At 37.5% G+C, this 27407-nt stretch overlaps 2 protein-coding genes across 2 annotated transcripts; one reads left to right on the top strand and one right to left on the bottom strand.

The window, feature by feature from the left end:
* The first annotated feature begins 1 nt into the window (after position 1).
* LOC149070478 (uncharacterized) lies at positions 2-12013 on the top strand. The gene is made up of 4 exons (XM_089248936.1): positions 2-549; positions 777-897; positions 2419-2588; positions 8143-12013. The coding sequence occupies exons 1-4, from the start codon at positions 466-468 to the stop codon at positions 11752-11754; spliced, it is 3987 nt and encodes a 1328-aa protein (XP_089105062.1). The 5' UTR covers positions 2-465; the 3' UTR covers positions 11755-12013.
* Positions 12014-13163: 1150 nt separating this feature from the next.
* Positions 13164-27375, bottom strand: Ahcy (adenosylhomocysteinase). The gene is made up of 9 exons (XM_089248937.1): positions 27257-27375; positions 25395-25585; positions 23452-23580; positions 21578-21677; positions 21178-21290; positions 18154-18361; positions 16662-16867; positions 16311-16505; positions 13164-13410 (listed from the first exon to the last, which is right to left on the bottom strand). Exons 1-9 carry the CDS (start codon positions 27282-27284, stop codon positions 13279-13281), a joined length of 1302 nt encoding a protein of 433 aa, XP_089105063.1. The 5' UTR covers positions 27285-27375; the 3' UTR covers positions 13164-13278.
* Between the last annotated feature and the right edge of the window lie 32 nt (positions 27376-27407).

Raw genomic sequence — 27407 nt, 5'->3', positions numbered from 1 at the left:
TAGATTAGACGAAAAACCATATCCGCAACGGTTTGCCCTCTTATATGGTACTCTGCCTTTTAGCATACACCACTTCTACTTCCCCCCCCCCCCTCCTTTTAAATGAGAAATTTATGTCGTGTAATCCACGAGTACTCCATAAAGTGTCAGTTACCGTGGACAACTGACCAAAGATAATAAGGCTTACATTAAAAAAAAAAAAACCATCACAGAGAGTGCTCTCTTAAACTCCAACGGACACTTTTAAAGGATGAACCTAGAAACATTCATGTTACAACTGGAGTACGAGGAACAGTCATCGTCGACGGATTGGAACCAGTGAAAAGAGAGGATTATTATGATGATAGAGAAAAGAGAACTGTCATAAGAACTTATAAACTTTCTCTTGCAGTAGTTGCTTTTAGATCACCTTGATAAAATATTTTTTTTCCTAGAAGAGAATATCTTAATTAAACTTTAAGGAAAATGGAAATAAGAACTGCAACCAAAACTGCTGTTTACCTATTCATTGCTGTAATTGCTGTGATCGATGCCAATATCGCCAAAAAGGTAAGTCTTAGTTAGTTTTTGAACAAAATATATATATTTTGAGTGAAATTTTGGACTGTGAGGGGACGGTTTAATTTCTATTTTCTGTTCGGCAGATTTTATGATTTTGTATTTTTCATGTAGCCCAACATATAATTTTATCTCTGCAGAAAGATCTCTTCCCATCCACAGAGTCAATAGAACACTACTGCAAAGTCAATTACAAATGTATTTGTTTTCTTTGACAGAGTGGGCCATTCGATCATGCTCTTCGCCGATTGTATTTAACTTCCTCATATTTACCGAGTGGCACTGGAATCTTAGATTCACAATTTCATAGAAGAAGCATTCTACCGCTGATCTACAAGCGTAAGCAGACAATTAAATTACATAGAATTTTATAGTATGTGTGTGTGTGTTTTCATATACATATGTATCTGTATGTAATTTCAAAATTGTGTGGCTTGCCTATCTGGGAAACCACCGAAGCTCTATGAAAAAGACGTACTTTTCGTATTTGTAAAACTATTCGATGACATGTTTTTCCTAGAGCCCCTATCTATCGTGTTAGGGAAAGGAAAAGAATAACATAGCATAGAGTGACGCTCATACGAGTTTTGGAAAATCCAGGAGAGAAGAGCGCCATTCTTTAAATTTGGGGGAAAAAAGGCTTTGTACGTCACAGGGCTGTAGCCAGACGTTTCTTACAGGGGAGAACAAATGGTATTTCGGGGGAAGGAAGACAAAATGTAATAGAACAATAGACTTAACCATGGTATTCCATACATCGCGCATGTATTTATACCTAGTCGAGTGGTCATAGTGACGGACTCGCATCGCGAGGTCCCGGGTTCGAACCTCACTGTCACCGCAGTGCTGGTCGGCTGAAGTTGGTTTTCTGTGGTTCCCACCTTCGAGGTGCTTATGCAAGATCTCCCCATTAAAAAGTCTCACCACAGAGACCAGCAGACCAACAATGATAAAATATTCGAACATTACACTTCACTCATAGTTCAAAAAATATGTGTTAGATGGCAGCACTATAACAAGCATTACACAGAAACAAGCTTCACGTTAGGTTCATAACACAGACATGCACATTTCCCAACATGTACCAATTCGTTAGAAATTCCGCACAGGAATATGGACGAGGTATATGTGTGGTTTTGAAAAATGCAACCAATAAGTGTATGTAACTGTGATTCTCACTACAGCCTTGATAGCCCGCCAAATGCTATTATAGCATGAGGAACGTTTTACGTGCGGTACAACTTATCGCGTCTACAGGGAGAGCGTGTGAAGACAGTGCACAACCATTTACAATATACATGGCACATAGTAACAGCACGCACGGCATTGTACTGCCGAACCATTGGTCTTAGAGGAACACTTTTAATTAGAAAAAGTATCCAAATAACGCGTAGAATAGCAACGAAGACGTAGATACGTCATTCGTATGTGAGGGGTTGTATAGTTATGAAAATAAAAAAATAACATTTTATACGGACACCCTGTGTCCAAAAACCAATTAAAATGTTGTTGCCCTGTCTTTCCTATGCCAGAAAAAAAAAAGTAAGTTAACAAGTGCAACATTGACTGAGATATTCGAATTTGAAAAACGGTCGGAGGAAAGTTGGGAAAAAACAGCATCGAATGCGGGTAAACCGTTTTACCCGCATTTAATGTTATCTATGCACCCTGTGTAAATAAAACATTTTTTTTTTAAAAATTCATATTTTTTCAACATTTCTAAGGACAGAATATCGCCCTTGAGCCGATCTGCTTATCTACCATAAGCACTTTTTTTTGATACGATTTTTAAAAACTAATACTGTATTTTTTGGTGCCGTATTAATTGACAATTTCGATTATAATCCGACTCGTGTACAGGTAGAGCCAAGCGTCAAAGTTCTTCAGACAGAAATAGTGATTTCACACATCATGCTTACGGGCACTATGGTCATCAGAGTACAAATTACGCACACTACGGCCACGACACGCTTGTCCGAGGCGACCCGAATGCAAATGGAGCAAGAACGCAAATTAGCCGCCAATACCAGGTAAAATCATCATATAAACTATACGTGAATATATTTTATTTATATTTTTCACTGCGCAACTCTTTAAACTCATCGCTTTCAGACAAAAATCCATTCCCACTAAGTAAACAACAATAATGAAAATGTTTCTGTGCATAAAGAGCTTGCAACAAGAGAAGAGGAATTAGTTTCATTTTTCTTCAATTTTTTTTGAGTCAACCCATTATTTTTGTCCCTCTTGCTCCGATGGTGTTAGCCCGGGCTTGATAAATCTGAAAAATATTTGGCGCCAGCCTAATAGCATTGAGTGCCCGAGAGGTAAGATGCTCGTCTTCCACTATGAAGGTCCATGTGTTCGAATCCGGGCATAGAACATCAGAAGCAAGTTCTTTACCTACCGGGCCTGGGGCGACCACCGATGGATGGAGTCTTCATTTCCCACCCAACTCCACTGGTTGGAAATTTCCATATGGCGATATATGACCAGAGTTAGTGTGCGGTAAAGTAGCGTAAGCAAAGGAATAATTCTTTTGGTCAACAAAAACCAACAGTCCTAAATAATGTTTTTCCGACTTTTTTGGGAATTTCAATAATTATTTTTCTAGTTAAAAAAAACGTAATGCAATGAAATTGTAAATTTTTGCAACATCCTTATAGGCTTTTAATTTAACAATCACATATAAAGTATTTTAGGCGCCAATGCCGATTTTTCTAGTTGCCGAGGCTATCTGGCGCCTGGGATTTGTCCATCCCTGGTGTTGGTTCTGCCTATTGAGAAACATAGGAACTAATCAGCTGGAATTACCTTCGTCTAGCACCAAACGAAGGAAATATACGGGGAAAGCCCCTTTATCCTGGAATAACTCGTGAACCGTTGATTCTAGAAGCTTAATTCCAATTAGAAAAAGCATCCAAATAACGTATAGATCTCAGGCACATCATTCATATTACAAGAGATTGTGTGGTTATTAAAATAAAGAGAAAAACATTCTATATGGTCACCCTGTCCTAAATACCCAATTGAAAAGTTGTTGCCCTGACTCTTTCCTGGGTCGGAAACCGCCTCCCCCCCCCGTTTTTAAGTGAAATATTCGACGAGATATTTGAATTTAAAAATTGCTGAAAAGGAGGGAAAGAACATCGTATGGGGCCGTTCAAGTATTACGTAAGCAAATTTTTAGCCATTTTTGACCCCCTCCTAACGCATATTGGTAGGATCAGAAACGTACGCGAGAGGAGCACAGAGGCTCTTTTTTTTTAAATTGAAATTTCGGAAAAAATACCTTTACATGGCTATTATAATCGATTTCTGTTAATTTCGATGTCATTTGAAGGGTAAAAGCTCAAAAAATTTATCTTTAACAAATTTATTGCGACCCACCCTTCAAGCCATTATGGTAAACCCTTGACCCGCGGACCAAATGCGGCCCCGAAGGTTATCTGATGTGGCTTGCTTGCTTGCCCCCCCCCCCACCTAATTTTGTAAAATTGAACTAAGCGGCACATTTACAAATCGCTTGAATGACCCGTGGCACAATTCCAGAGCATTTAAGTGGCCCGTGGCACATTTTAAGATCACTGATCAGTAGGCCTCAAAGATCACTTTCACATTCAAAGATCACTTAAGTAGCCCGCGACACAGTTCCAGAACACTTAAACGATCCGTGGCACATTTAAAGATCCCTTGTGACACGTGGCACAGTTTTAGAGCACTTAAGCGGTCTCCAGTGCGGTTCTACATCACTCAAGTTTCCCGCGGAACATTCCCAGATTACTTAGGTGATCCGCGGCGTATAATTACGGATCACTTGAGTGATGCGTGGCACAGTTCCAGAACACTTGAAGGATCCGTGAAACATTTAGAGATCAAGATATACGGAAAACTGGATGTTGTGAAGATATTTATTATTTGAGATGTTAATTTTTTTAAGGAAGGAAAAACTCATCTCTGCCTCTACCTGGAGTCGAACCCGGGTCCCTCGATTGCCGGACGAGTGCTCTTACCACTAAGCTACAGAGGAGAGACAGACGTTCCTTCGCTAGAGCGTATGTAGCCATCTGGTGGCTCGTCGTCCATGAGCTATTAGCTGATCGGTTCACCGTCCATTGCACGGTTCCGTTCGGCATATATACGCTCTAGCGAAGGAAAATCTCTTATCTCCTCAGTAGCTGAGTGGTCAGAGCACTCGCCGGCAATCGAGCGACCCGGGTTCGACTACCGGTAGAGGCAGAGATTAGTTTTTCCTTCCTTAAAAAAATTAAATCTCAAATAATAAATATCTTCACAACATCCAGTTTTCCGTATATCTTGTATTAACAAGTGGAGAGCGACATTCATGTCATTTAGAGATCACTGAAGTGACTCTGTAAGGGACTTACCAATAGGGAGATTGTTAGTTCAGGTGTGTGCGCAATAACTATCGGGAGGGTTTTTTCCCGATTTTGGTGAACCGAATAAGATGCCATTAAGAATGTTTCATATTTTCATAAAGAGTGGTTGATGACGTAAACATCATCCAACCCCCCCCCCCCCAAAGCGCCCCTCATCTATTTCGGAGCAGCAAATTTCAGTTTTGGAGCAGAAATTTTGAAAATGGAGCAGAACTAAAAACGAACTATATCTGCAATATAAGGAGTAATTTTTCTGTGAAATGCCAAAAGTTTTGCCAAAAATGGTTGGAACGAATAATTCTAAATAAATTTCCTTCACAAATTAAAATCCATTTAAATTTTTTCTGAATTATCTTATCTCTGTCACTACTAAAACATGCATTACTGAAATGACGAATAAAAATTATTAGACTCTTTTCAAATTAAACAGCATGCATACTAAAAACCTAGGCAACAAGAATTTCTGCTGCTTGAACACCAAAATCTTATTCATCCTGATATAGCAAAAACAGTACGTGCAGAATATAATAAGGGTTTCTGTGAAAAAAATTAGCTTCTCACAAAATTTAAAGGAATTATTAAATTTAAAAGCAAAATGCAAAAAACGAGAAAAATATAAATACCTTATTTACTTAAACAATTTCTCAACCTAATAGCATGTTAATAGATTACGAATCACGAGTCACTTTCAGAAGTTCAGCATATCAATCACAATTTTTTTCAAATATTTGATGCCCTTGAACATAAGATTTTATATGCCTTATTCCATTAAAGCATTGGATGGACAGATTTTTCAATGCTCGAACAGACTTTTATTTATTTGTTAACAATGAACTCTCTTTCACTGTCTGCGTTACCACGTGCTAAAGATAAAAAAGCCTTCACCAAAACTGGCAAAATTTTGAACTTTGGGCTGCTTTCAAGGTTATAAAGTTTGAATATGTCTGCCCAATATCTATCTATTCTCTGAACTGATTTCACTTCTTGTAATTATTTGCATTGTAGTGCAACCCATTCATCACACATAATTAATAGTTCTGTTGGTGATACAATGTTGAGCAACATCCCAGCAATGCACGAGAGGGAGTGCAAACGTTTCATTCTCTCCAACATGTTTTGGAAAGGTAGGACATTAATATAAAAAAGGTATCTCACAGAAGTTATGTAAAATGAGCACATGCTCCTAGTACAAACTCCTTCCTTTGACTACTGTTAAGAGCATGCCCCTCCCCCACCAATGCAGTGGCGGACCGTGCGGCCATATTGGGCGCCGCTCTAGGAGAGGTGCCAAATGGAATTGCAAGGGTGAAAAAAACTTTGTTTACCAAAAAAAACCGCCATCCGTAGCGCCAAAAAACAGATTCCGCATGGGTAGAAATTGTTTTCCTCGAGCCGCCCCTGTGTTCACCAAATCCGGATTTTCGCAATGTGAAATTGCCACGATCGGCAACTGCCGACGATAATCACACGACCGCATAGTGACTAGATGACAAACTATGAATATTTTAGCTGGAGTTTTAACAGATCCCATTTTTTCCAATGATCTTCGAAAAATGTCGGTAATTTAAACGAGTAAACCAATCCTCTTTTCGATGTATGCGGTCTTTGAACGCAGGTTGGCAGCCGCGAAATTACCGTAATTTTCAGTATATAACCCGCAGGAGAAAAAACGGTCTCCGAAATCAGAAAATTCGGCATATTCATTCAAGGACTTTGAATAGCCCGCCGGTTAACCAATAACAGTATAGGACTTTATACTTATACAAATACAACGCCCCAACAGGCAAATTGCCCAACGAGGTAGCTGACTTAAAACATCATGGATCCCCGAGCCATTTTTTGGAGGCCCTACCTACTACTGCTACACCACACGTGCACCCCGCCCACACAATCCCCCCCCCCCCCCGCGGAACCCCCAACGAATCGGTACATGCGGGAATGTGCGTGTACGTGTAGTGAAACCTGACGTGAAGTTGTTTGTTTCTCTGTAATGCTGCAACAGTCCTACAACGATAAACCATTCAATCATAACACTTCACTCATAGTTAGAAAAACTGGTGGCAGATGGCAGCTCTACGCATTCGCAGCATTACAGAGAAACAAAAAACTTCACGTCAGGTTTCACTACACGTACACGCACATTCCCGCATGTACCGATTCGTTGGGGGTTCCGCGGGGGGGGGATGTGGGCGGGGTGCATGTGTGGTGTAGCAGTAGTAGGTAGGGCCTCCAAAAAGAATGTGTAGAGCTGCCATCTGCCACCAGTTTTTCTAACTATGAGTGAAGTGTTATGATTGAATGATTTATCGTTGTAGGATTGTTGCTCTCTGTGGCGAGACTTTTTAACGGGGAGATCGGCTCGCATTTGCGCCTTGAAGTTGGGAACCACAGAAAACCAACTTCAGCCGACCACCACTGTGGGGTTCGAACCCGGATCCTCGCATCGCGAGTCCGTCACTATAACCACTCGACCACCACTTCAAGGTAGTAGAACTACTTTCCAAGGTCACGACATAACGCGATTGTGGTAGACGGGAAGTGAAAAAAAAATTAAAGTTTCTCCCTCCGTATTTTTTTCCGTGTCTCGGAAAGAACGCGCCCCGTGAACAGAATTTTCATGCTTCTTTTTCCTAAATTCCCGGTATTTGACGCACTACAGTGCATTAGCGGTACCTCCGCGAACCAGAAACAAGAATTGGCGCAAATGCGCAGGGATTCGGCGCAGCTCTTGCACCCCTGATACTGACGTAATACTTGAATGACCCCTATGAAGCGTAGAATGAACTTGTCCATTCACGCGGTTCTTTCCCCTGATTTTCACAATTTTTTTTTTTAATATCTCTGGAAGAATATTGAACTCAAAAACATGGAATTTTCTTTTTGGATCCAGGAGAGACAAGGAAGCAAATTTCCAATTGGGTTTTTTTAGGACAGGGTGAACACATAAAAAATTGCTTTTGATTTTTATAACTATACAAGCTTTACAATATGAATGATGTATCTGAGGTCTGGGATACAGGGACTTTCCTATGCATCCCGTACATATTTTTAAACAAGAAAGTGGACTCAACTCAAAAGTGCCAAAATGGAGCAAACTTTTCCTTGCTACAAGTGTTTCAATTTCACCCTTCAGTTTCATGCACAAAAAATGTTTTCTTCAAAATTTGGTACTACTTTCTTTTAGATGACCAGTTCTAATGGAAATCAAATGCCAAGTTACGCACAAACTGGAGGATTTCCGTCAACGTCAGGCAACATACAGGCTGATACACGAAATTCTGGATCATTTCACACTGGGTCACCAGCTTCGCAAGGACGACAACAAAGCTATAGAGCGATGCTTCCGGGATCTGGTACTTCGGGAAGTAACTTCAACCTACAGGGAGCACAGTACGGGGGCTACAACTTAAATCTACCATTTGGTCTGCAAGCAGGCAGCGGCTACAGGAGTGGCTATGGTGCTGGAGGAAATTATGATCTCCAACAGCCTGGTATGCCACAAGCACCCTGCTGTGGACCCAAACAACCTGGACTCACAGGCTATGACGGGATATCAGGGGTTCCAAGCTCTGCAGATCACGATAGATCACAGCAGCATATGCCAGGAATTCCAAGCGCTGTTTCGCCGCTCAGACGACCCGGTGATTTTCCATCTCCCCTACGCGAAGTCCAGAGAATCGGTTTACCCGGTACGTCCCAAATGGCAGGAACTTCAGGTGATGGCACCTCTGGCTCATCACCTCAGTTTAAACAGCAATTCGCGCCAGGCTCCACCGATGGAATTTTTAGGCCAATTCCACCAGGTCAGCAACCTCTGTCTGGATTTCGAACTTCTGGTGACGGGCACTCTATATCAGATACAACCAGACAGCAATATATGCCAAGCACAGGCATAGGTGGTTCTGTACCACATTCATCAAGACAGCAATATATACCAAGCACAGGAATGGGCGGGTCTCTACCACCTTCATCAGGGCAGCAATACGTACCAAGTACAGGAATAAGCGGTTCTGTACCACCTTCACTAAGACAGCAATACATCCCAAGCACAGGAATAGGTAGTTCTGTACCATCTTCATCAGGACAGCAATTCATACCAGGTTCTATGAAACCTATTGATGGAACCACTTTGGATGGGACACTTTCACCTCAACAGCCATACATGCATGGAGTAAGAGCACCTGATGGTGTTATGTTTGGACCAGATGCGGCCAGACAGCAATATGTACCAGGTTCAAGAATACAAACTGAAGGCATGACTGGTATTTCTGAGCAGCAACAAATGCCAATAGCAAGTGCACCTGGGGATGGTTTTTCTGCACCAGATGCAAGACAACAATACGCACCAGGATCAATGATACCAAGTGATGGAATACGTGGCCCATTTCCACCTCATGCAAGAGTACCTACCGATGTTCGCTCTGTCCCTCTTGCAACGAGACAGCAATACTTACCAGGCTCGATCATACCAGATGACAGGACTCGCGGATCTTTCCCATCGGGTCAAATACTTGGTTCAAGGACAACAGATGGTTCCTCTAACGCAGTTTACCCCTCACAATATATTGCAGGAGAACAAATTCCACGTGGACAACAGTACCCCTATGATTCTCAGACTGCTGGAATTCCAAGAGAAATTGATGGCCAGTCAACAGCGATCAGGGTTAGGGGAGATCAACCCGGTCAGTTGCCAACAGCAGATTCAAAAGACACAGCAGCTTCACAAACTCAAATACAAACTGGTTATGAGGGGACTTCCGCAGAAGCCTCTTCACAAGGAAGATTTCAGCAGCTTGGATCACAAACTCAAGTTCAGGGAGGATACGTAGGAAACGGTTCATTTTCAGCACAAGCTCAATCAGGATTCACAGGGGGTGCAACTCAAAGCCAGGTACGTGGAGGAAGGCAAGGAGGGACTTCTGGATCAAGTGCTCAAGTAGAACGAGTGGGATCGGCTCAGAGCCAACTTCAAGTCGGCCAACCATCAGGTGCTGCCAGTGGAACTGCCCAAGGCAGATTCAGAGGTGGGATGACACAAGTACAAGCTCAAGGAAGTCGATCTGGGAGCAGTGCCGGGGCTCAAGCACAGTCCACTGGCATCAGTAACAGTCAAGCACAAGTTAATGTCAATGGTGAAGCAATCAGCTCTGCAGATGGTTTCCAAGGTTCACTTTCAGCAAATGCACTGGGTGGGCATCAGAGCGGACAAACGCAAACACAGTTGCAAGGGGGATATGATTCAGGGAGGACATATGTTGCGACTGCCCAAAGTGGATTTGATTCATCTTCTGATTATCACGGCTCTATACCTGCACAAGGAACAATACCAGGTACATTGACAGAAATGGAACCAATATTCACTGGCAGACCTAGAACAACAGGACCTCAGCAATTTGAAAGTGGCCTCAGAAGTCCTGAATCACGAGTCTCACCGGGTGAACAAATTTACCCAAGTCAACTAGACTCTCGAGGCCAGGCTGTACAAACTGGATATCCTCAACCAGAGCAAGTTGTACCAGCAAGAAGTCAAACTCCTCAGCATTCATATCCTTCTTTATCACAATCACATCCAGTAAGTTATGATCAATCTCAAGCCTCAGGAATACCTAGGCATCCACCAATAGTGGCTGGTTCAGACATGCAACCAGAGTTACCTCAAACACGTCCTGATGTTTCTGCCTCATTTCCATCTGCTGCAGGTATACCAAGGCAGGTCACATCTCAACAGACAGGAACTCGTTCAGCACACCAACCACCTTTACAACATGGAGCTGCAGCTTTGAGAACACAGGGTCAACCAAGCTTAACTGGAGTCTCCAGATTTCCAATGCCATCTCCCCAACAACCACCACAATTTCAAGTTCCATCTGGAGCTCATCAACAAGGTCATTCAGTATTCTCACCAGGGCAAAGATCAGATTCATCTATGCTTCCTGGAATTCAAGCTCCTGGATCATCATTTCTACCACAACAACCCGGTTTACTGCCCCAAACAATACCCACTGCAATAGGGCCTAGCATGGGAGTACCAAGTCCACCACTCCGACCCGGGATCGAGACATCTGCCAGACAACAACCTGGTTCACCAATGGTGCCCTCTAGTATTCAAGCTTCAGGATTACCATCACAGCTATATCCAGGAAGTCAACGCCCTGGTTTTCATCCTTATACAGGTGCAGCTGCACCAGATATAACAGGACAACAACCAAGCACAGGAATCCCAAGCCAAGCAAGAGAACAAGGTTTACCAACACATCCTTCAGGTTTTCAGCCTCATCCCGCACTGGTTGGAGTAGGCCGCCCACCATCTCAGGAACATGTCAAATCTTCCGATTTTCCAGAAAGACCAATACCTCAATGGAGTGGACAACCACCACAAATAACTCGGACTGATAGAACTCGCCCTGTAACAGGTGTTGTCCAACAACCAGTGCAAATTAGTAGTGGTATACCAGCTGGGCAAGACCAGAGATATGCACTTAGGACAAATGAGAGCATGCCATCACTTGTACAGAGACCAGACAGTCAGCTTTCAACCACTGGTACTCGAAGGGAAGCCAGCTGTTGCCAAGCACTGAGAGATCTTAGGAATAGATGCTGCGATTTCAGAACAAAGTCCCAAACAGCAGCAGGTGAGCCTCCGATGTGCTGCAACAAGCAGCCAAATGTTGATGTCGATTATGATATGGAAGATAATGGTAACTGTAAAGTGGTCAAAGCAATTTGCTACATAGTATATAAACCAGCAGGAAGGGCCAGAATATGTCGTCCAACAAAAGCAAATGCATGTAGGTAAGCTCTAGTGAAAGTAAAAAATAAAGTTGTCAAATGATTATTATCTGGATAAACTTGAATTTTTCTATCGATCTATGGTGCGTGCGGAGGCATAAATGCTGTTTTTATAAAATTTAAAAAAAAAAAATACAGAAAATGTACTTTTGAATGTATTTACAACTGGATAATGAGTATCAAATTGTGAACTTCATGCCATTTTAAATATGTTTCAACAATTTTTTTTCCATGTCCATTGTGAATTAAAATCTTATGAGAATCTTAATGAGAATTTCAATTTTATTTTTGAATTTGAAAACAACCCTATAACACTCGGATGACAACTACAGCTACACCATACCAATTCAAAGAGGCACAAAAAATATTTCATGCAAGATTTCACATTTGTGCTAAATGTCATACATAAAAATTCTGTTTTTTTACACCATTAAAAGCTTTTTCATGTGTGTTCCTGTGTTCTGTAAAAATGTCATATTTCTGACCAATGGAAAGCCCAAGAGAGAGCTGTAAAAATGTATGATGAAAATTTTACAGAACACGGAAACACACGTGAAAAAGCTTTTAGTGACACAAAAAAATTGAGAAGTTTGAGAAATGTCATTTTGCATGAATGTGCTTTTAGTAGCATAAAAAAAATTGAAATCTGATGTACGACATTTTGCATGAATGGCAGCAACATTAAAAAAAAAATATTTAGAAAACATGGTTAGTTGAATGAGAGAGAGTGTTTTATAATGCATTATTATATTTACCTGCATTAAATTTATAATACACACTTCAAAGGAAAAAAGCAACTATACAGGGTTCTCAGCAAAATCTGCTTGATCATTTCCCTGACTAAAACACACACACACACACAAAAATTTCTCTTATTAAGAGTCATATGAAACATCAGACCTTACCAAGCACTTGATCCTTGCGTTAAAAAAACAAAAACACAATGACCTTCTCCGGAGAAAGAAATATAATTCCAAAATCTTAACTTCCCAATTGTTTCCAAGATTTTTTTTTCCCCTTCAGATTTCTTTCCCTCGACTCTTATCAAATATTTTACATTTTTCCTGACTTTCCAAGTTGCTAGAAACCTTGCAATATTAAAAAAAAATGCAATAAAACAAATATGTTTGGCACTTCAAATAAAAAACCTTTATAATTTATAAAAAAAAATGAAAGGAACTAATGCAATGGAATGTATGTAGGAAATGTATGTAGTACAAATGTGTGTGTGTCTAGATTCATCTTATTTTTCTCTTATTTCCGTAGCTTCAAGAACAACCTTTTCTCGATTTGACTTGCTTTAACTTTCAGTATAAAACACTCAATTAGAAATAAGAATGATTTTCCACAGGGATCGGGGGGGGGGGGGGGATAATGTGCAAAAAAGAAAAATGTAAAAAAAACATATCACATTAGTAATAGCAAACCTTAATTTTTTTTATTCACTGCATTTTTTTCAGTAAGTATAAATCAAAATCCTATAAAAAAATAAGATATAATTCAGTTTCAGAGTCTTAATAATACTAATTGATCAGTAACGATAATGTTGGGGTTTGAAAGGCCCATCTTGATTCAAGGACAAATAATCAGCCTGTGTTTTAGTCAGTTTTGTCAGCTTTACTCCCAAGTGGTCAAGGTGCAGAGCAGCAACTTCTTCATCAAGCTACAAGGAGGGAAAAAATAACACATGGCCCAAATTAGAAACATATTGCATCAGTTAAATTTCAGTATCAAGTGAAAAAATAAGAGTAATAAAGGCAAAAATAATAAATAAAATTTTGTCGTTCTCGTAATAAGGCGCCATTAAAACAGAATGCAAACATTTGATATATAGGTTTGAAATGCAGGGTGTCTAAATCAAATGTCTCTACTTTTTAACCAATTCCAACACTTTACAAAAAGTTTAAAAGATGAGAAAAGCATGTAAATCAAAAGTAAAGCTCAAAAAGATTTTGCAAAAAAGTTGGTGCAATTCCATACGTGCTCCCTTTGTTGTCTGAATGATCATACCATGTGGGAGCTCGCACCACACATTGATCTTGAGATTGTTTCTTTCCACTGGAAATTTCATTGGGATTTTCTGAGCCCAAAACTAGGCTTATCAATATACTACTCCGCTTATCCATTCTGTTAGATACATGGAACTTTTCCACATCTGAAAAAATGATCCAGGAGTGGAAATCAGGTTAACCATTCATGTGTGTGTGAGGAGAGCAGAATCTCTCTACAAAACAATATACGCTTTCTCTTATAGTGACACCATTTTTTCCATTTTCATCTTTGCTCAATGGCAGCTTGCATAACGACTTTCACAAAATTTTCTTGTTAAACTCGCAGAGTTGGGCAGCCAAATTTTTCTAATACAGTGAAACCTCAATAACTTAGCACCCTGAGTAACAACTTAAGTGCATGTCAAGTTAGCAAGTTTTCATTTTTTCTCACCCTCACAATTTTTAAACATGATTTATGGCGTGTATAAGCACTTATATATAGCATAGCTGCCAACTTTTGAAAATGCAAATTAGAGAGATTTTCGCGTGAACCCGTATCTTATACTAAAACCACTCCATGATATTTTCCAACCACTCCAAGAGATTTTTCCAAATAAAATAAGGGTTTTCCACACATAAAAGTTAAAGCATAAGGGGTAAAATCCCTACTCAAAAATTGAAGTCAAATAAAATAGGGATTTTACACACATGGAAGTTAAACCCTTGGGAATAAAATCCCTATGCAAAAACAAGTGAAATTGGAGGCCAAAACTTCAGTGGTGATCTAAAAAAAATATATTGTGTTCAATCAGAAACGATTTTTATGTCCATAACACAACATGTACAAAAAGAAAAAGGTCTGTCCTTTTCTAGAACGTTTGATGAAAGGAAATTCATCAGGGAATAAGTATCTTTAAAACTGATTAAATACTTTTTTTGCTTATCAGTGTTCATGTTTTGTTATCGCACGTACAAAACTTCAACAAAAGAGGAAGTTTTGACCACATGCGCATCACTATAATCTATATCTTATCCAGGACTATTAGCTGCTAAGCTATTTTCCTGCACGATAAGACGAACAATTTTTCTTGTTACCATCAGAGGGTTTTATGAAACTTCCTTAAAAAGGGAATTTCCCACTATTTCCCCATTTACGACGTGCAATGTCATTTCGAAAGGGGGGAAAAACAGAGGCAAAAGATTTTTTGCCCCACAAGAAATTCCTTAGGGATTGTTTTCAGAAGCAGGGGTTCTTTTTAAATGAAGTAGGGAATTTTTAAGGACAATTAGGGATTTTTTGTGATTTTCATAAAAATTCTGGAGACTTGGCAGCTATGATATAGTTGAACAATTCCATTTCCTCAATTATAAGTATAAATATATATATGCATATATTCATTTTTTTACGAAAAGTTTCAGAATAATAGTGAATTATGGTGGGAAAAAAGCATAAATGTATCGAAATATGTCATTTGCAAATAAGGAGAGTGACTACTGAAAATTGGAAAACTTTCAATTTAAAAATTCTGATCCAGCTTATTCAATACCATCTCTTGTTCAAAAATTTCAGATAAACATCCAAGCTTATCTGTGACTTTCATAGCCCCCAAGTCAAGTTTTGAAAAAGGAGAAAGTGACCCTACCCTCAAGGTATGAGAAAGGATTTTCGATCAGCAAACAAACAACTTAAAATATACAAAAGAAATGTTGTGGAAATGTATTAATTGGCCAATCCATGGGTGATTTCGAAAAATTAGTTGTGATAATACAGCACTAACCATAGTCAACTTAAGCAGGGTTTGCCATCTTAGGTCGATTTAGAGAAGTTTCTCCACATTAAGTTTAATATTATGCCGATTAAGAATAAAAGAGCTGAAAATCTGAGTTGCTATATCAGAGGTCATGGCATCTTACTGACTTCTAAAGCTAGGACAAACATTATTCTCTATGAGAATCATCTGGGACTGGCACTCATTTTGTGTAGGTAATATTTAGTAATTGAAAGAACTATAATAGAGTTGGACTGTAATTACACAAATAAAATGTGTTCACGATAAAATCTGCTTGATTATTTCCCTGAAAAATCTTGACCTACCAAATTTTTTTTTCATGTTTGTTTTTTCCCTTCATGCAATATTTTTTTGACTTTTGCTAAAAATATTTTCCCTAATCATTTTTCACTTCCTTAACTTTCCATGTTGCTGGGATCTCTCGAATACTTCAAATTTTCTGAAAACTTCTGATTAAATGAATAGGATAATATGAATATGAATTAATGAATATGATAATAGGATCTCAAAGAATTCTTTATCCATTCCTTCAAGAATTCAGTCAAATAAATTTTTGACAGTTCGGAAAAAGTAATGTAACACATTAAAGGTTTTACCCATTCTTCATTGAAAACTAGATTTTGTATAGCACATCAACAATAAAATAAACTTGCTAAATTTAAAATGTATACAAATGTTAGGTTAACAAATTAAGTCTAGTTTTCATTATATTGCATTGTATTAATATGAAGAGTGGCATAATAACACACACACACAAGAAAAACCAATATTTCAAGTCTTACCTTCTTATCTAAAAAGTAGACTCCAATTGGATACTTGTCTGACTTCGTCCACAATTCTATCTGTGCCAAGACCTGGTTAGTGAATGAATTACTCATGACGAAACTGGGATGACCAGTCGCACAGCCTAGATTGACTAATCTGCCTTCTGCAAGCAAAATAATGTGCCTGCCATTAGGTAGCGTATAACGATCAACCTATAGAAAACAAAATGGTTACGAAACTTGAGTGCTTAGTGATAACTCAAATACTGCTAATTACAATGACAAATTACATAAGGAAAAACACTGTTTTGCAATTCAAAACTTTTCTCAAAGATTTATTGTTATAAAAATTTTTTAATAAATATTTACTTGGGGTTTGATGTTTTGCTTCTCAACAGCATTTTCTTCAAGCCATTTCACATCAATTTCAATATCGAAATGACCAATATTACACACAATTGAGTCATCTCTCATGGCCATGAAGTGTTCACCTCGAAGGATGTCCCTACAACCAGTGGTGGTGACAAAAACTGAAGCTTTATGAGAAGCTTCTTCCATTGTTGTCACTTCATACCCTAGAAGGAAAAAGGCATTTCGATTGTCAACTATACATTTTAATAGTATATGCATCTGAAACATTTCTATGCGGAATTTCTAATGAACTGGTACATGGCAGAACTTGTTTTGAATGCAGGCGTGACCGATTATGTTCGAGTTATGTGTTTCATGTTATAGTGGTGTGCCCATCTGGCTTACATACATTGAAGTGAAAATGACAGATGTTTAGTGTTATTTAGGTATCAACTATTCACTACTTTTTCAAAGATGTATGTGTGTGTGAGAGAAAAAAACGCGCACCAATATCTTTGAATACAAAGCTGATTAATTTCATCATGCCAGTCATTTTATACAATCAGAATTAATCCCTCAGATCAAAGCCTACAGTTCAAACCAATTTCAAGTGGAAGAGTAAATAATCCTTTGCCTGATATAACATAGCTACCAACTTTAAGAGAATTAGATACAGTGAAATTTTTGCTCAGATCCATAATCTGTATAAAAATAAATAGGGGATAATGTAGGGATTTTTCATAAATTATAAAATTATTGGGCTCGAAATAGGATTAATAGAATTAAAGGGATATATGGTCAAAGTAGATACAAGTCACTTCACCAATTTGAGATGTCAAAAGGCTGAACCGACGCTGGCTCTTTGGCAAATTTTGTCTTTTCCTCCAAAAATGATACCTTTATTATTTGACGCAATATAGACAATTTTAGATTGCGCTTGCGACATCATTTTGGGGATTAAAAATGAGAGAAACTCCTTTTTCCAAGTAAATTCTTTGGGAATAATTTTTCAACAAAAGTATTTTTTTTACAATCATGGTAGAAATTCGGGAGATAAGAATTTTTTGGGAGTCCGGGAAATGGAGCAGAAATTCAGGAAGCTCCTGGAAAATATATATTTTCCGGAAATGGAAGCTATGATATAATCACAGAAGGAAACCAAAGAAGAAGGCAAATAAACTTAGTTTCTGATTTCGCATATACATACAGGATTTCTCCAAAGAAAATATGCCAATAACTGTGACATGTGTTAGAACAATGTTGAGAAGAAATTCTAAGAAAAGGTGGAAAAAGAACTTTCTGTGTAGAAAATACTATTATGGTAGTTTTTACCACAGAATTTAAGTCAGCTGTAAGCTTGGTGCAGAATCATCTCATATTTTGAAGAAATTCCTTAAAAAAAACCTTAAAGCATTGATGTTAATGTGCGACATAACATTATATAAACTATATTTTACACAAATAGTCAAGCAGTAGTAGGGTGAAATACCTGGTACTAAAAAAATATTACCTTCCATGGCAGCTTGTAATGCATTGATGGGATCAATTTCAGTTACAATGACACGAGCTCCAAATGCCCTCAAAGATGCAGCACTACCTTTACCAACATCCCCAAAGCCAGCCACTGCACAAACTTTGCCAGCAAGCATTATATCAGTTGCACGCTTGATACCATCTGTTAGAGATTCTCTGCAGCCGTACAAGTTGTCAAATTTACTCTAGGTATCAAAAAAGCAATATAAAAGAGTTAATGAAAATTATTTCAAGACTGAAAATTTCTTATCAAATTATATCTCGTGACTTTCACTCGGTAAGGAAACACAATTTTCATGTTATGTATCTGTACTTACCGAATCGGGAAAAAAATTTAGCTGCTAGCTGAATTTCTTAGGGAACAAGTACTTTTTTTTCACTATTGCAGATGTATTTTACAAAACTAACTACGAAATGATACAAGCACCTTGTAAACATTCTCCTAAGGGGAGGTGTTTTTCAAATGTTTGCCATCCATGACAGTTTTGTCCCAGTCAGTGTTTATCTGCATCTCCCAAGAACAGTGTCGAACTCCTCACTGCCTAGCCACACGCCAATATGAATTGCAATGCTCCCAGGAGCTCAATGTATATTTTAAGGAATAATGTTCTAGGGAATTTCTTACAAAATGAAGTATGCTGAAAAAAGTTGTGTGTATATGTACAGTCGATTCCTTTTTTAGTGAGTAATACTATCATAACAAAAATCTTGTTTCAACTAAAACTTTTCCAATCCCTAGATAGAAGCTACAAATGCAACATTAGTAAGTTTTCTTAGCAAGGGAAGGTGCAATGAGACAAATAGAAGCTTCGAATACTCCAACTCAGCGTTTTGTAACCTTCCTGATTGCAAGGACCAGTAACATATTTGAAACAATTCAATGGACCACTAAATTAAAGTACGAGGGATAAGACCATATGTCCTATGGCATTCAAATTCAGGAATAAAGTACTTATTATGCAGAAATGTGCCACATTTTAAGTGATGTTCCTGTATTTTTGGTCATTCTCACTTGTTTCATAGATTTGTCTCATTTTTTTTCAACGAAGCATATTTGGATTTGCACTGTTTACTGAAATTATGAATGAAAATAATTTTATCACTTATGAATTATATAATGATAAATATTCATCTGAACATATTTGTTTTTATCAGTGAACTGCATTTTAATTCACTGCGATTTCCACTAATTCTTCATTACCAGCTCATTGATAATGTTTTAGCAACAGCTGATGATTTTGCCGACTTATGGAAACATTTTTGGTGACAATTGCAGATGTTCCATTTTTTTAAATATTTGAGCTGCCAAGTCATGATGAAATCAAATTCCATTGAAATAAATTATTTTTCACTTAAATTTGCAGCAGCTTTTTACTTCTCCCCTTCAGCAATTTTGATAATTATAATTAGCAAATTTGTCATAAATTACACTTTTTAGCTACAACTATATCCCGTATTCATACAATCACAATTTCCCACATTTTCCTCGTAGAGATATGGTTTCCCTAAGAGTGAAGGTCTAATTTTCCCATTTCAAACTACCAGTATATTACTGTACTTAAATGCATTATAAAAACATGGTTCATATACTTTGAAAGTAAAAAAAATTCAAGGACTATTCAAGCACTTTTCCAAGCAAATTTTTTAATTCAATGACATCATGGGCAGAGATATGGAGGGGCGTGGGGGGCATTGTCCCCCCAGCGTCAAAGGTGGAGTTGAGTGATCTAATGTATATATGAATTGATATCATCATCGTGGCACTCCAGACTTCCAAGTCTATCTCCGCCTATGAATGACATTCATATTGTGGTTGATAAAAATCATGTTTTTAAAAATAAAATTGGATTTTCTTAATTTATATTCATTATTTATGCATTTTCAATTCCGAGTTTGAAATGCTAATTTATTGAAGATATATAATTTTTTTTTAAAAATTAGAGTTCTCATTTCAACTTTAGACAATGTCAAGTTCTAAAGGTCTTGCTTTTAAAAAAAACCCATTGTAGTTTAGTATGCAAATCACATTTAAGCAGAAATCATTTTATGTTTGAAACACTATTGAAATTTGCCTTACATAAAAAAAAAAAAAAAAATTAGAAAGCATGTAATCATATATCCAGGGTGACCATATGACCTGTATTCCCATACTTTCACGTAATTTTGGCCATTCTGAGTTTTTCCTGATAATGTCCAATTACTTTCCTGTATATCGTCAACAAAGCCTATTGAAATTTTTATTCTTTACTGAAATTACTTTCCCAATCCTATATTTAATATCATTATATTATGATAATTCTGACACTAAATATGAGTATTCATCGCATACTGCTTCAATGCAATGTTGCTTCGTTTCCTGCCTTTGGCGTTTCTTGGAAATTTTAGCAATAATTGACAATTGCTTACCTTTGGCATAATTTTTGGTGATAATTGGCAATTTTCCCATACTTTTACCGAGGAAATATGGTCGGCCTACATATATGCAACTGACATCCAATAGTTTAAAATATTTTGAAGCAACATTTTAAGCAAAGTGTTCTGCTGACCGATTTTAGGCAACATCTTTTCAAGCATAGAAATACCTCAGGTAAGCGCCACCATATGTCCTGTTTTGAACACTGTCTCGTAATCATTGTTGCTCTACACATTTTTGCCCTAGTAGAATATGGTTTAGAGGGGGGATTTAGTTGAAGAGGAAACAACAATTGATGGAAGAAATTCACAAAAAAAAATTTTCAAGCACTTATAAGCACTTGAAAATGATTATTTTTTTCAAGTACTTTTAAATACCTGAAAATGAACTTTTTTTCCCAAGGACTTTTAAGGATTTTCAAGGACTATATAAACCCTGAGGAATTCTATAATTTTCCGGTCAGTTAGAATTTAATTACCAAGTCTGCCCGCAGACTTGCCATCATTGTGGACCAGAGTTTGTTCGCAGAAAATAGGTTGAGAAACGCTGCTCTAACTTTATAATTAGGCAACATATTATTATGTTTACCTTTGTGACAGAGTCATTGACATTGATTGCAGGAGTTTTTAGTGTTTCACTCTTCAACATCTGATACAGCTTGTGCACACCAGTTGTTGTTTCCTCAGATATTCCTCGAATGCCTATATCAGTAAAATCCACAGGTAAATTATTTTTACAAGAAATTAAAAAATAGGCCACAAAAAAAGAATTTTTCTTAGCAAAGACAAAAAAATTATTTATTCGGAAGCATTTTATGAAATTAAATTCAGAGAAACAAAAATTTTATATTATCAACCTTTGAATTATTGCAATTTTAATGCACAGCAGCAGAAATGTATTATTTTACCTAACTGGACCCGAGCATCAACAAGTTAGAAAAAATCACAACAATAAAAAAAATAATAAAATAAAACGATGACGAACATACCACTTAAAAACTGGGGATATTTTTCATGTACAATAGCCGTCAAATCACCTCCATCATCAAGAATCAGGTTCAGAGGTTGACCATCAGGAAAGACAAGTGTCTACAAACAATAAAAAAAAAAATTGTAATGGGATTCTACATCAGGATGTTTCACGACAGAATCAACCCAAATACAATATTTATGCATAATGCGAGAGGCTACGCATGAATATTGCATTTGAGCCACCTATACAAGCTTGGATTAACAAGATTCTCAGACTCGTTATCTACTGCCCAGCGAAAACACTTATGTAAGTACAAGATATACGGAAGACTGGATGTTGTGAAGATATTTATTATTTGAGATGTTAATTTTTTAAGGAAGGAAAAAACTCATCTCTGCCTCTACCGGGAGTCGAACCCGGGTCCCTCGATTGCCGGACGAGTGCTCTGACCACTAAGCTACAGAGGAGATAGAGATTTTCCTTCGCTAGAGCGTATATATGCCGAACGGAACCGTGCAATGGACGGTGAAACCGATCAGCTAATAGCTCATGGACGACGAGCCACCAGAGGGCTATATATATGACATGAATGTCGCTCTCCACTTGTTAATACAAGATATACGGAAGACTGGATGTTGTGAAGATATTTATTATTTGAGATGTTAATTTTTTAAGGAAGGAAAAAAACTCATCTCTGCCTCTACCGGGAGTCGAACCCGGGTCCCTCGATTGCCGGACGAGTGCTCTGACTTATGTAAGTCATTATTTTGCTTCAATGTCAAGCAAATGGCCTTTACGCCTTTGAAACAGATTTAAAAAAGAAAATTGGAGCAGCAATGAAATTTAATGCAATTTTTTTCTGACAAAAATTTTTCATGAAAGTTGGGGATCATTCTTTTCTGCCCAGAAATTTGAGAAAAATAATTTGAAGTTCACCAGAGCAGTGGTTACCAAACTTTTTAAAGCACAACACCCTCCCCTCTTTTTGACAAGAATTTTATTGACAACTCCCCTTCCCCCTTTTTTTCAACCTGTTAGAATTTAATTGATAGATGGTGCTGCACCAACACTATTCATATTCGCATACAATCATCTCTGCATTTTCAAATTCTTTGAAAAACCGAGTTTAGTAAAGCAGAAACTCATAGATGCCCCCCCTTTTTTTGCCAAGGATGCCATAACAGGGAAGTGCCTCATCCCCAAAGCAGAATATGCCAAAATTTGTGATGTACGTTGCAGAAAAATCTGGAAGAGTTTTAAGAAAAATGTAGAACACACTAAAACACTATTATGGGAATTTTTACTGCAGGAAATTTCCAGTCAGCCAAGGGCTCGTTCCAGAACAATGTAAAACATTCTGCTTTGGAGTGCTCTATTATATTCAGGTTTTAAAAAAAAACCTTCTTGGGATATAATTCTTTAATCCAACCCTTTGCCTGATGCAAGAGCTGCAAAAAGAGTACCTTATACACAAGAGTACCTGCACAAAGAGTTGTAAATACAGTCGAACCCTATTATAACGAACTCCAAGAGACCGGAGAAATTGCTTCGTTACAACGAAATTTCGTTATAAAGGAATGCCAGGTTTTTGCATTATTCCTGTGTAAACATATCTGGGGGGAATTAGAAAAGTGTTCATTAAAACGAGATTTTTGCTATAACGGAATTTGTTAAAACTGGATTCGACTGTATATCTGTGAGAGCAGTAAGAAAAACTTCCTCCCCTTTTTTCAGTATCGCATATTATCAGAAAGCGATTCAATGGATTGCTACCCATATCTATTTGATATTCATCATGGGAGCAGATTAATGGAGCAGTTGAAAAATAAGCATGAAGGCATAAAAGGATGGGAAGACACCCGAGAGATAATAAAAGAGATTCAAACACACCTGCTCAATGCACCAGATGTATTCTTCGTCAGTTTCCCCTTTCCATGCATAAACATGGACACCACGTTTGGCCATGGCTGCAGCTGCATGATCTTGAGTAGAAAATATGTTACAGCTGGACCATTGCACCTAGAAAACAAAATCTATGTGAGAATCTTGTGCAACAGATGTGAAACTTCTAGGTTTGATATTACTAGATTCACACCGCCTCAGATCTATTTTTTATCTGGTCGCAAGATATCGAAGCGTGGAAACACATATTCCTTTTCACTCTACCCAAACCTAATTTTATTTTCTTCCAAACTGTGTGCATAAATCATCATACTAAGGCTGCGGACACATGGGCATGAAGCGGGAGAGGGAAATAACTGAAAACAAAATGGACAATAGGGGGAATATATTGTACCGATAACACACAACACAGAATTAGCAATTGCATATTCTAGTAAACTGGGTGAATGAATTTTAACTCTTTGGGGCTAGGTGGGTTAAAAACTGTCCCACCTTTCGCTTAGCTTTTTATGCACGGTGGGATATATTTTAACCCACCTTGAAAATTGAAATTACTCATAGTCATACAGTTTAATATTTTATTTAAAGTTTTTCATTCAGTTAGCAATGCTATGCACCAACGGTAAATGCATAAATAAGTGAAAAAAAAATTATACAAATCAAAACGCATCAGTAAGTTGTGTGCGCTGCTGTGATTAAGGTTTTATAATAAAAAAAATTCTGTGCAACTAAGGTTTTTATTTTCTTTAAAATCGTGTGCCTCAAAGAGTTAAATATGAAAATTTACGAGAGCGGGTCAAGTCAAATTTTTGAAAATCTTTAGCAAGTTTACTATATTTATCAATAGTATTGGCAATTTACACAACAGCATATTCTTAAAATTGATGCATTTATATGAACTAATGCTGGAAAGAAGCTAAAATATGCATATGCATTAACATTTGCATATGACCCGGGCTCTAAACTAACCACACTAAGGGATCTCGTACCTTTTAACATGGTGAAAAACTATACTAGTAGATATATCATTAAAAATACCACTAAACCATTGATTTGATCATTTAATCATTTTTGTCGCACCACAGCCATTTTCTGCACACAAGGGCTAATTAGACAGGGACCTACAATTTATTGCAGATTCCGAAAAGCAGGCTTGTTTTTCATACTCATCAAAAGGTTGGCATGCTAATACCTTGATGGGGACTCCCTGCGTTAGCAATTTTTACTGCGGTCACGTCACCGGTTTTTTTTTTGTACCCGTGTCAGGAAAGTTTTTTGACAAGGACGAACCGGGTAACGAACTTGCGACACCTCTAAACATTCTTTGGTACTTTAGGCAAGTATCTTATTGACCTGGGCTACCACCATATTTATCAGATGCGAAGAACAAGTACTAAAGAAAGAGAGAGACTAAAGAGCTAAAGACTAAGACTAAGCTAGAGAGTAAGACTAAAGAGATTAAGCTAGAGACTAAGACTAAAGAGCTTATACATTAGATCACACATCATGTGATGTAAGCATTTGCAATTGATTGTTCAGTAATTTGTACAGTGTTGTGAATAATTCTTGAGCTGTTTGAACTAGACCACCAAGAATGGTTTTTTCAATGAACACAAGGAGGTAAGTTTGTGTACCCACGAACAGATTAGAACCACTGTAGGGGGGGAGGGGCATATACTGCAAGATACGCACACTAATGTATATGTGCTTTAATACAATTTCACTCCTGTTAAAAGATTTGAAGGGGTTTTGAAAATTCATGTTAGCCATCAAATCGAAAACTTTAAATTAGGGAAAAAAAGTTCATACAATATTTTAATTTCATAATGACTACCAAAATTATAAAATTAAATTCAATGGTAACTGAATCAACAAAAAATTTTGATCAATACTTGAGTCTTTCTTCATATTAAATCTATTAGTTTTCTTACTTCGGCTCCAAGCTCCAACAAAGTTTCAATCAAAACAGCAGTCTGTATTGTCATGTGAAGACAGCCGGCAATTCTCGCACCTTTCAATGGCTTCGACAGTCCATATTTCCTTCGTAATGACATCAAGCCAGGCATCTCATTTTCTGCCATTATTATTTCTTTTCTTCCGAAATCAGCGAGGCTGATATCAGCTAGAACATAAAAAAAGTATTAAGCAGATTTGTAATTTACATGGAATTTTTTTTTTCTGAATCAAGTCAAGTATACTTTTTCCCATAATAATATAATCGCTAGAACATTTTCGACAAATAATATAACAAATGCTGCACCATATAACTAACTTACATAATAGCTAGGATTTAATTTCTAAGATCATTTCATGCACACAAGAATTTGTCTTTCAAAACTAAGCAGAACTCTGATCTACCTCCATGAGTAATTTACTACCGAGTGAGTTGTGCTGGAAGTGTGAGCGTGAACTAAGGAGGCAGTTTGGGAGCAACTTAATAGCATTATTTGTACATTCCCCATACCTCGCAATCCCTGGTGTCTATTTTTCAGTGTTTCACTGTCATGTGGAGTTTATGATGTGAGAGGGATCTTGTGTCAATCATTTCTGTATGCACCATGTATATTTCTTACGTCACAAAATATTTTATTTAATGACATAAAAACTTATATTTTAATATAGAATTATTGACTGTTTTAAAAAAAGTTGCCAAAATCGCCAACCTGCTCTAGATGAATAACTTTGACTATAGATGTTTTAGCAATGGTGTGTAATTTTATGTGTATAATATTTATAGTGCATCGTTCTTCCAATTCAGGTGAAGGCCCGTTTCCATACTTATTTATACAACATGCAGGGCCGTTGTTTATTTAAATATACCATTATATTTCATTAATGTTTCATGATATTTTTCATATTTGAATGGGTTTTTATTATTGTTTTCCATGCTAGCTTTTGGTTGGGTCGTCTGACATGTTTGGAGCCGAAAAAAAAGTCGCCAGAAATCGCCAATCTCTGGATTATACAGCACCTGTTCCCCCGTTTACATGCGTTAAGTGATTCAGTAAACTAAATTTTAAGTTGTTAAGTGCTCAAAAAAGTGTCCACGTGTTTAAGTGATTCAGTAAATGCTCACTAGATAATACAAGACCATGCCTACTTAATCAAAAAAATAGATTAGACTCTATTCTACTTAACCACTAAATCACCCGTGTAAACGGCCCTATTCACCTGCTTACATTTTAAAGTACTTGACAACTTAAAGCTTAGTTAACTACTTAATCACTTAACACGTGCAAACAAGCCTTTAGGCTGAATGAACGCCAGAACTTTGCCACTGGACTTATCCCGTTGCTAAGATCTCTTCCAGCACAGCTTCGTGGCAGAATCAGTAACGTAAAAGTAGCTTCAACAGTGTAAAAGTAAAAAATACACTAAGCCGGTTATTAGTTTCTTGTTTTAATCCTTAAATTTGCAGCCCCTCCCACTTTCAGTCCCGCTAAGAGAAACGAATGGTTTCCCCATTGATTTAGATAGATATATCCCATTCATTTCCGCTCTCTCAATTCGGTGCACATAAAGGCCACCAATAAACTGTGCATTTCAATCAAATAATGGGAGTATTAACAGTGACTAGCTCAAAAAAAAAAAAAAAAAATCAGTCATTTCACTCGTTAAATATTCAACAAAATGAAAACTAACGTAAAAGCTTCGTTTCATTGCCTTAAAAAATATTCAATTTGTTTCAATCTTTCTTAGATGTTAAGCATTTTGATCACTTTGACAACAACGGCCTCGTAATGAAAAAGTCTCCTCCGGTTGGATAACATGCAAATAAATAACGTATACTCACCGACTTTGTACGCAGGTTTGCTACTCATCTTCAACAATTAGTTTCCGTTGACTCCAATTGCAAAAAACAATTTGATCACAATATCAAACACGTGCCGGCTGCACAGACAGAGGACCGCTTAGGAAAGGATCGAAACGGCTCGAACAGCACA

The sequence above is a fragment of the Pholcus phalangioides genome, unplaced genomic scaffold, assembly GCF_987345545.1.
Source record: "Pholcus phalangioides strain wild (caught in Gottingen) unplaced genomic scaffold, Ppha-v1.0 ptg000021l_1, whole genome shotgun sequence".
In the NCBI taxonomy this organism is placed as follows: Eukaryota; Metazoa; Arthropoda; class Arachnida; order Araneae; family Pholcidae; genus Pholcus; species Pholcus phalangioides.
This window is presented reverse-complemented; position numbering and strand designations above follow the sequence as displayed.

What these genes read in the sequence shown, in the direction of transcription:
- LOC149070478 (XM_089248936.1), top strand. Translation starts at nt 466, where the DNA reads ATGGAAATAAGAACTGCAACCAAAACTGCTGTTTACCTATTCATTGCT. An exon ending in TCTACCGCTGATCTACAAGC is followed by an intron (nt 898 to 2,418) that starts GTAAGCAGACAA and finishes ACTCGTGTACAG; the next exon opens with GTAGAGCCAAGCGTCAAAGT. An exon ending in AAATTAGCCGCCAATACCAG is followed by an intron (nt 2,589 to 8,142) that starts GTAAAATCATCA and finishes ACTTTCTTTTAG; the next exon opens with ATGACCAGTTCTAATGGAAA.
- Ahcy (XM_089248937.1), bottom strand. Translation starts at nt 27,284, where the DNA reads ATGAGTAGCAAACCTGCGTACAAAGTCG. An exon ending in ATATCCCCAGTTTTTAAGTG is followed by an intron (nt 21,291 to 21,577) that starts GTATGTTCGTCA and finishes TTACTGATATAG; the next exon opens with GCATTCGAGGAATATCTGAG. An exon ending in TCAATGACTCTGTCACAAAG is followed by an intron (nt 18,362 to 21,177) that starts GTAAACATAATA and finishes TTTGATACCTAG; the next exon opens with AGTAAATTTGACAACTTGTA.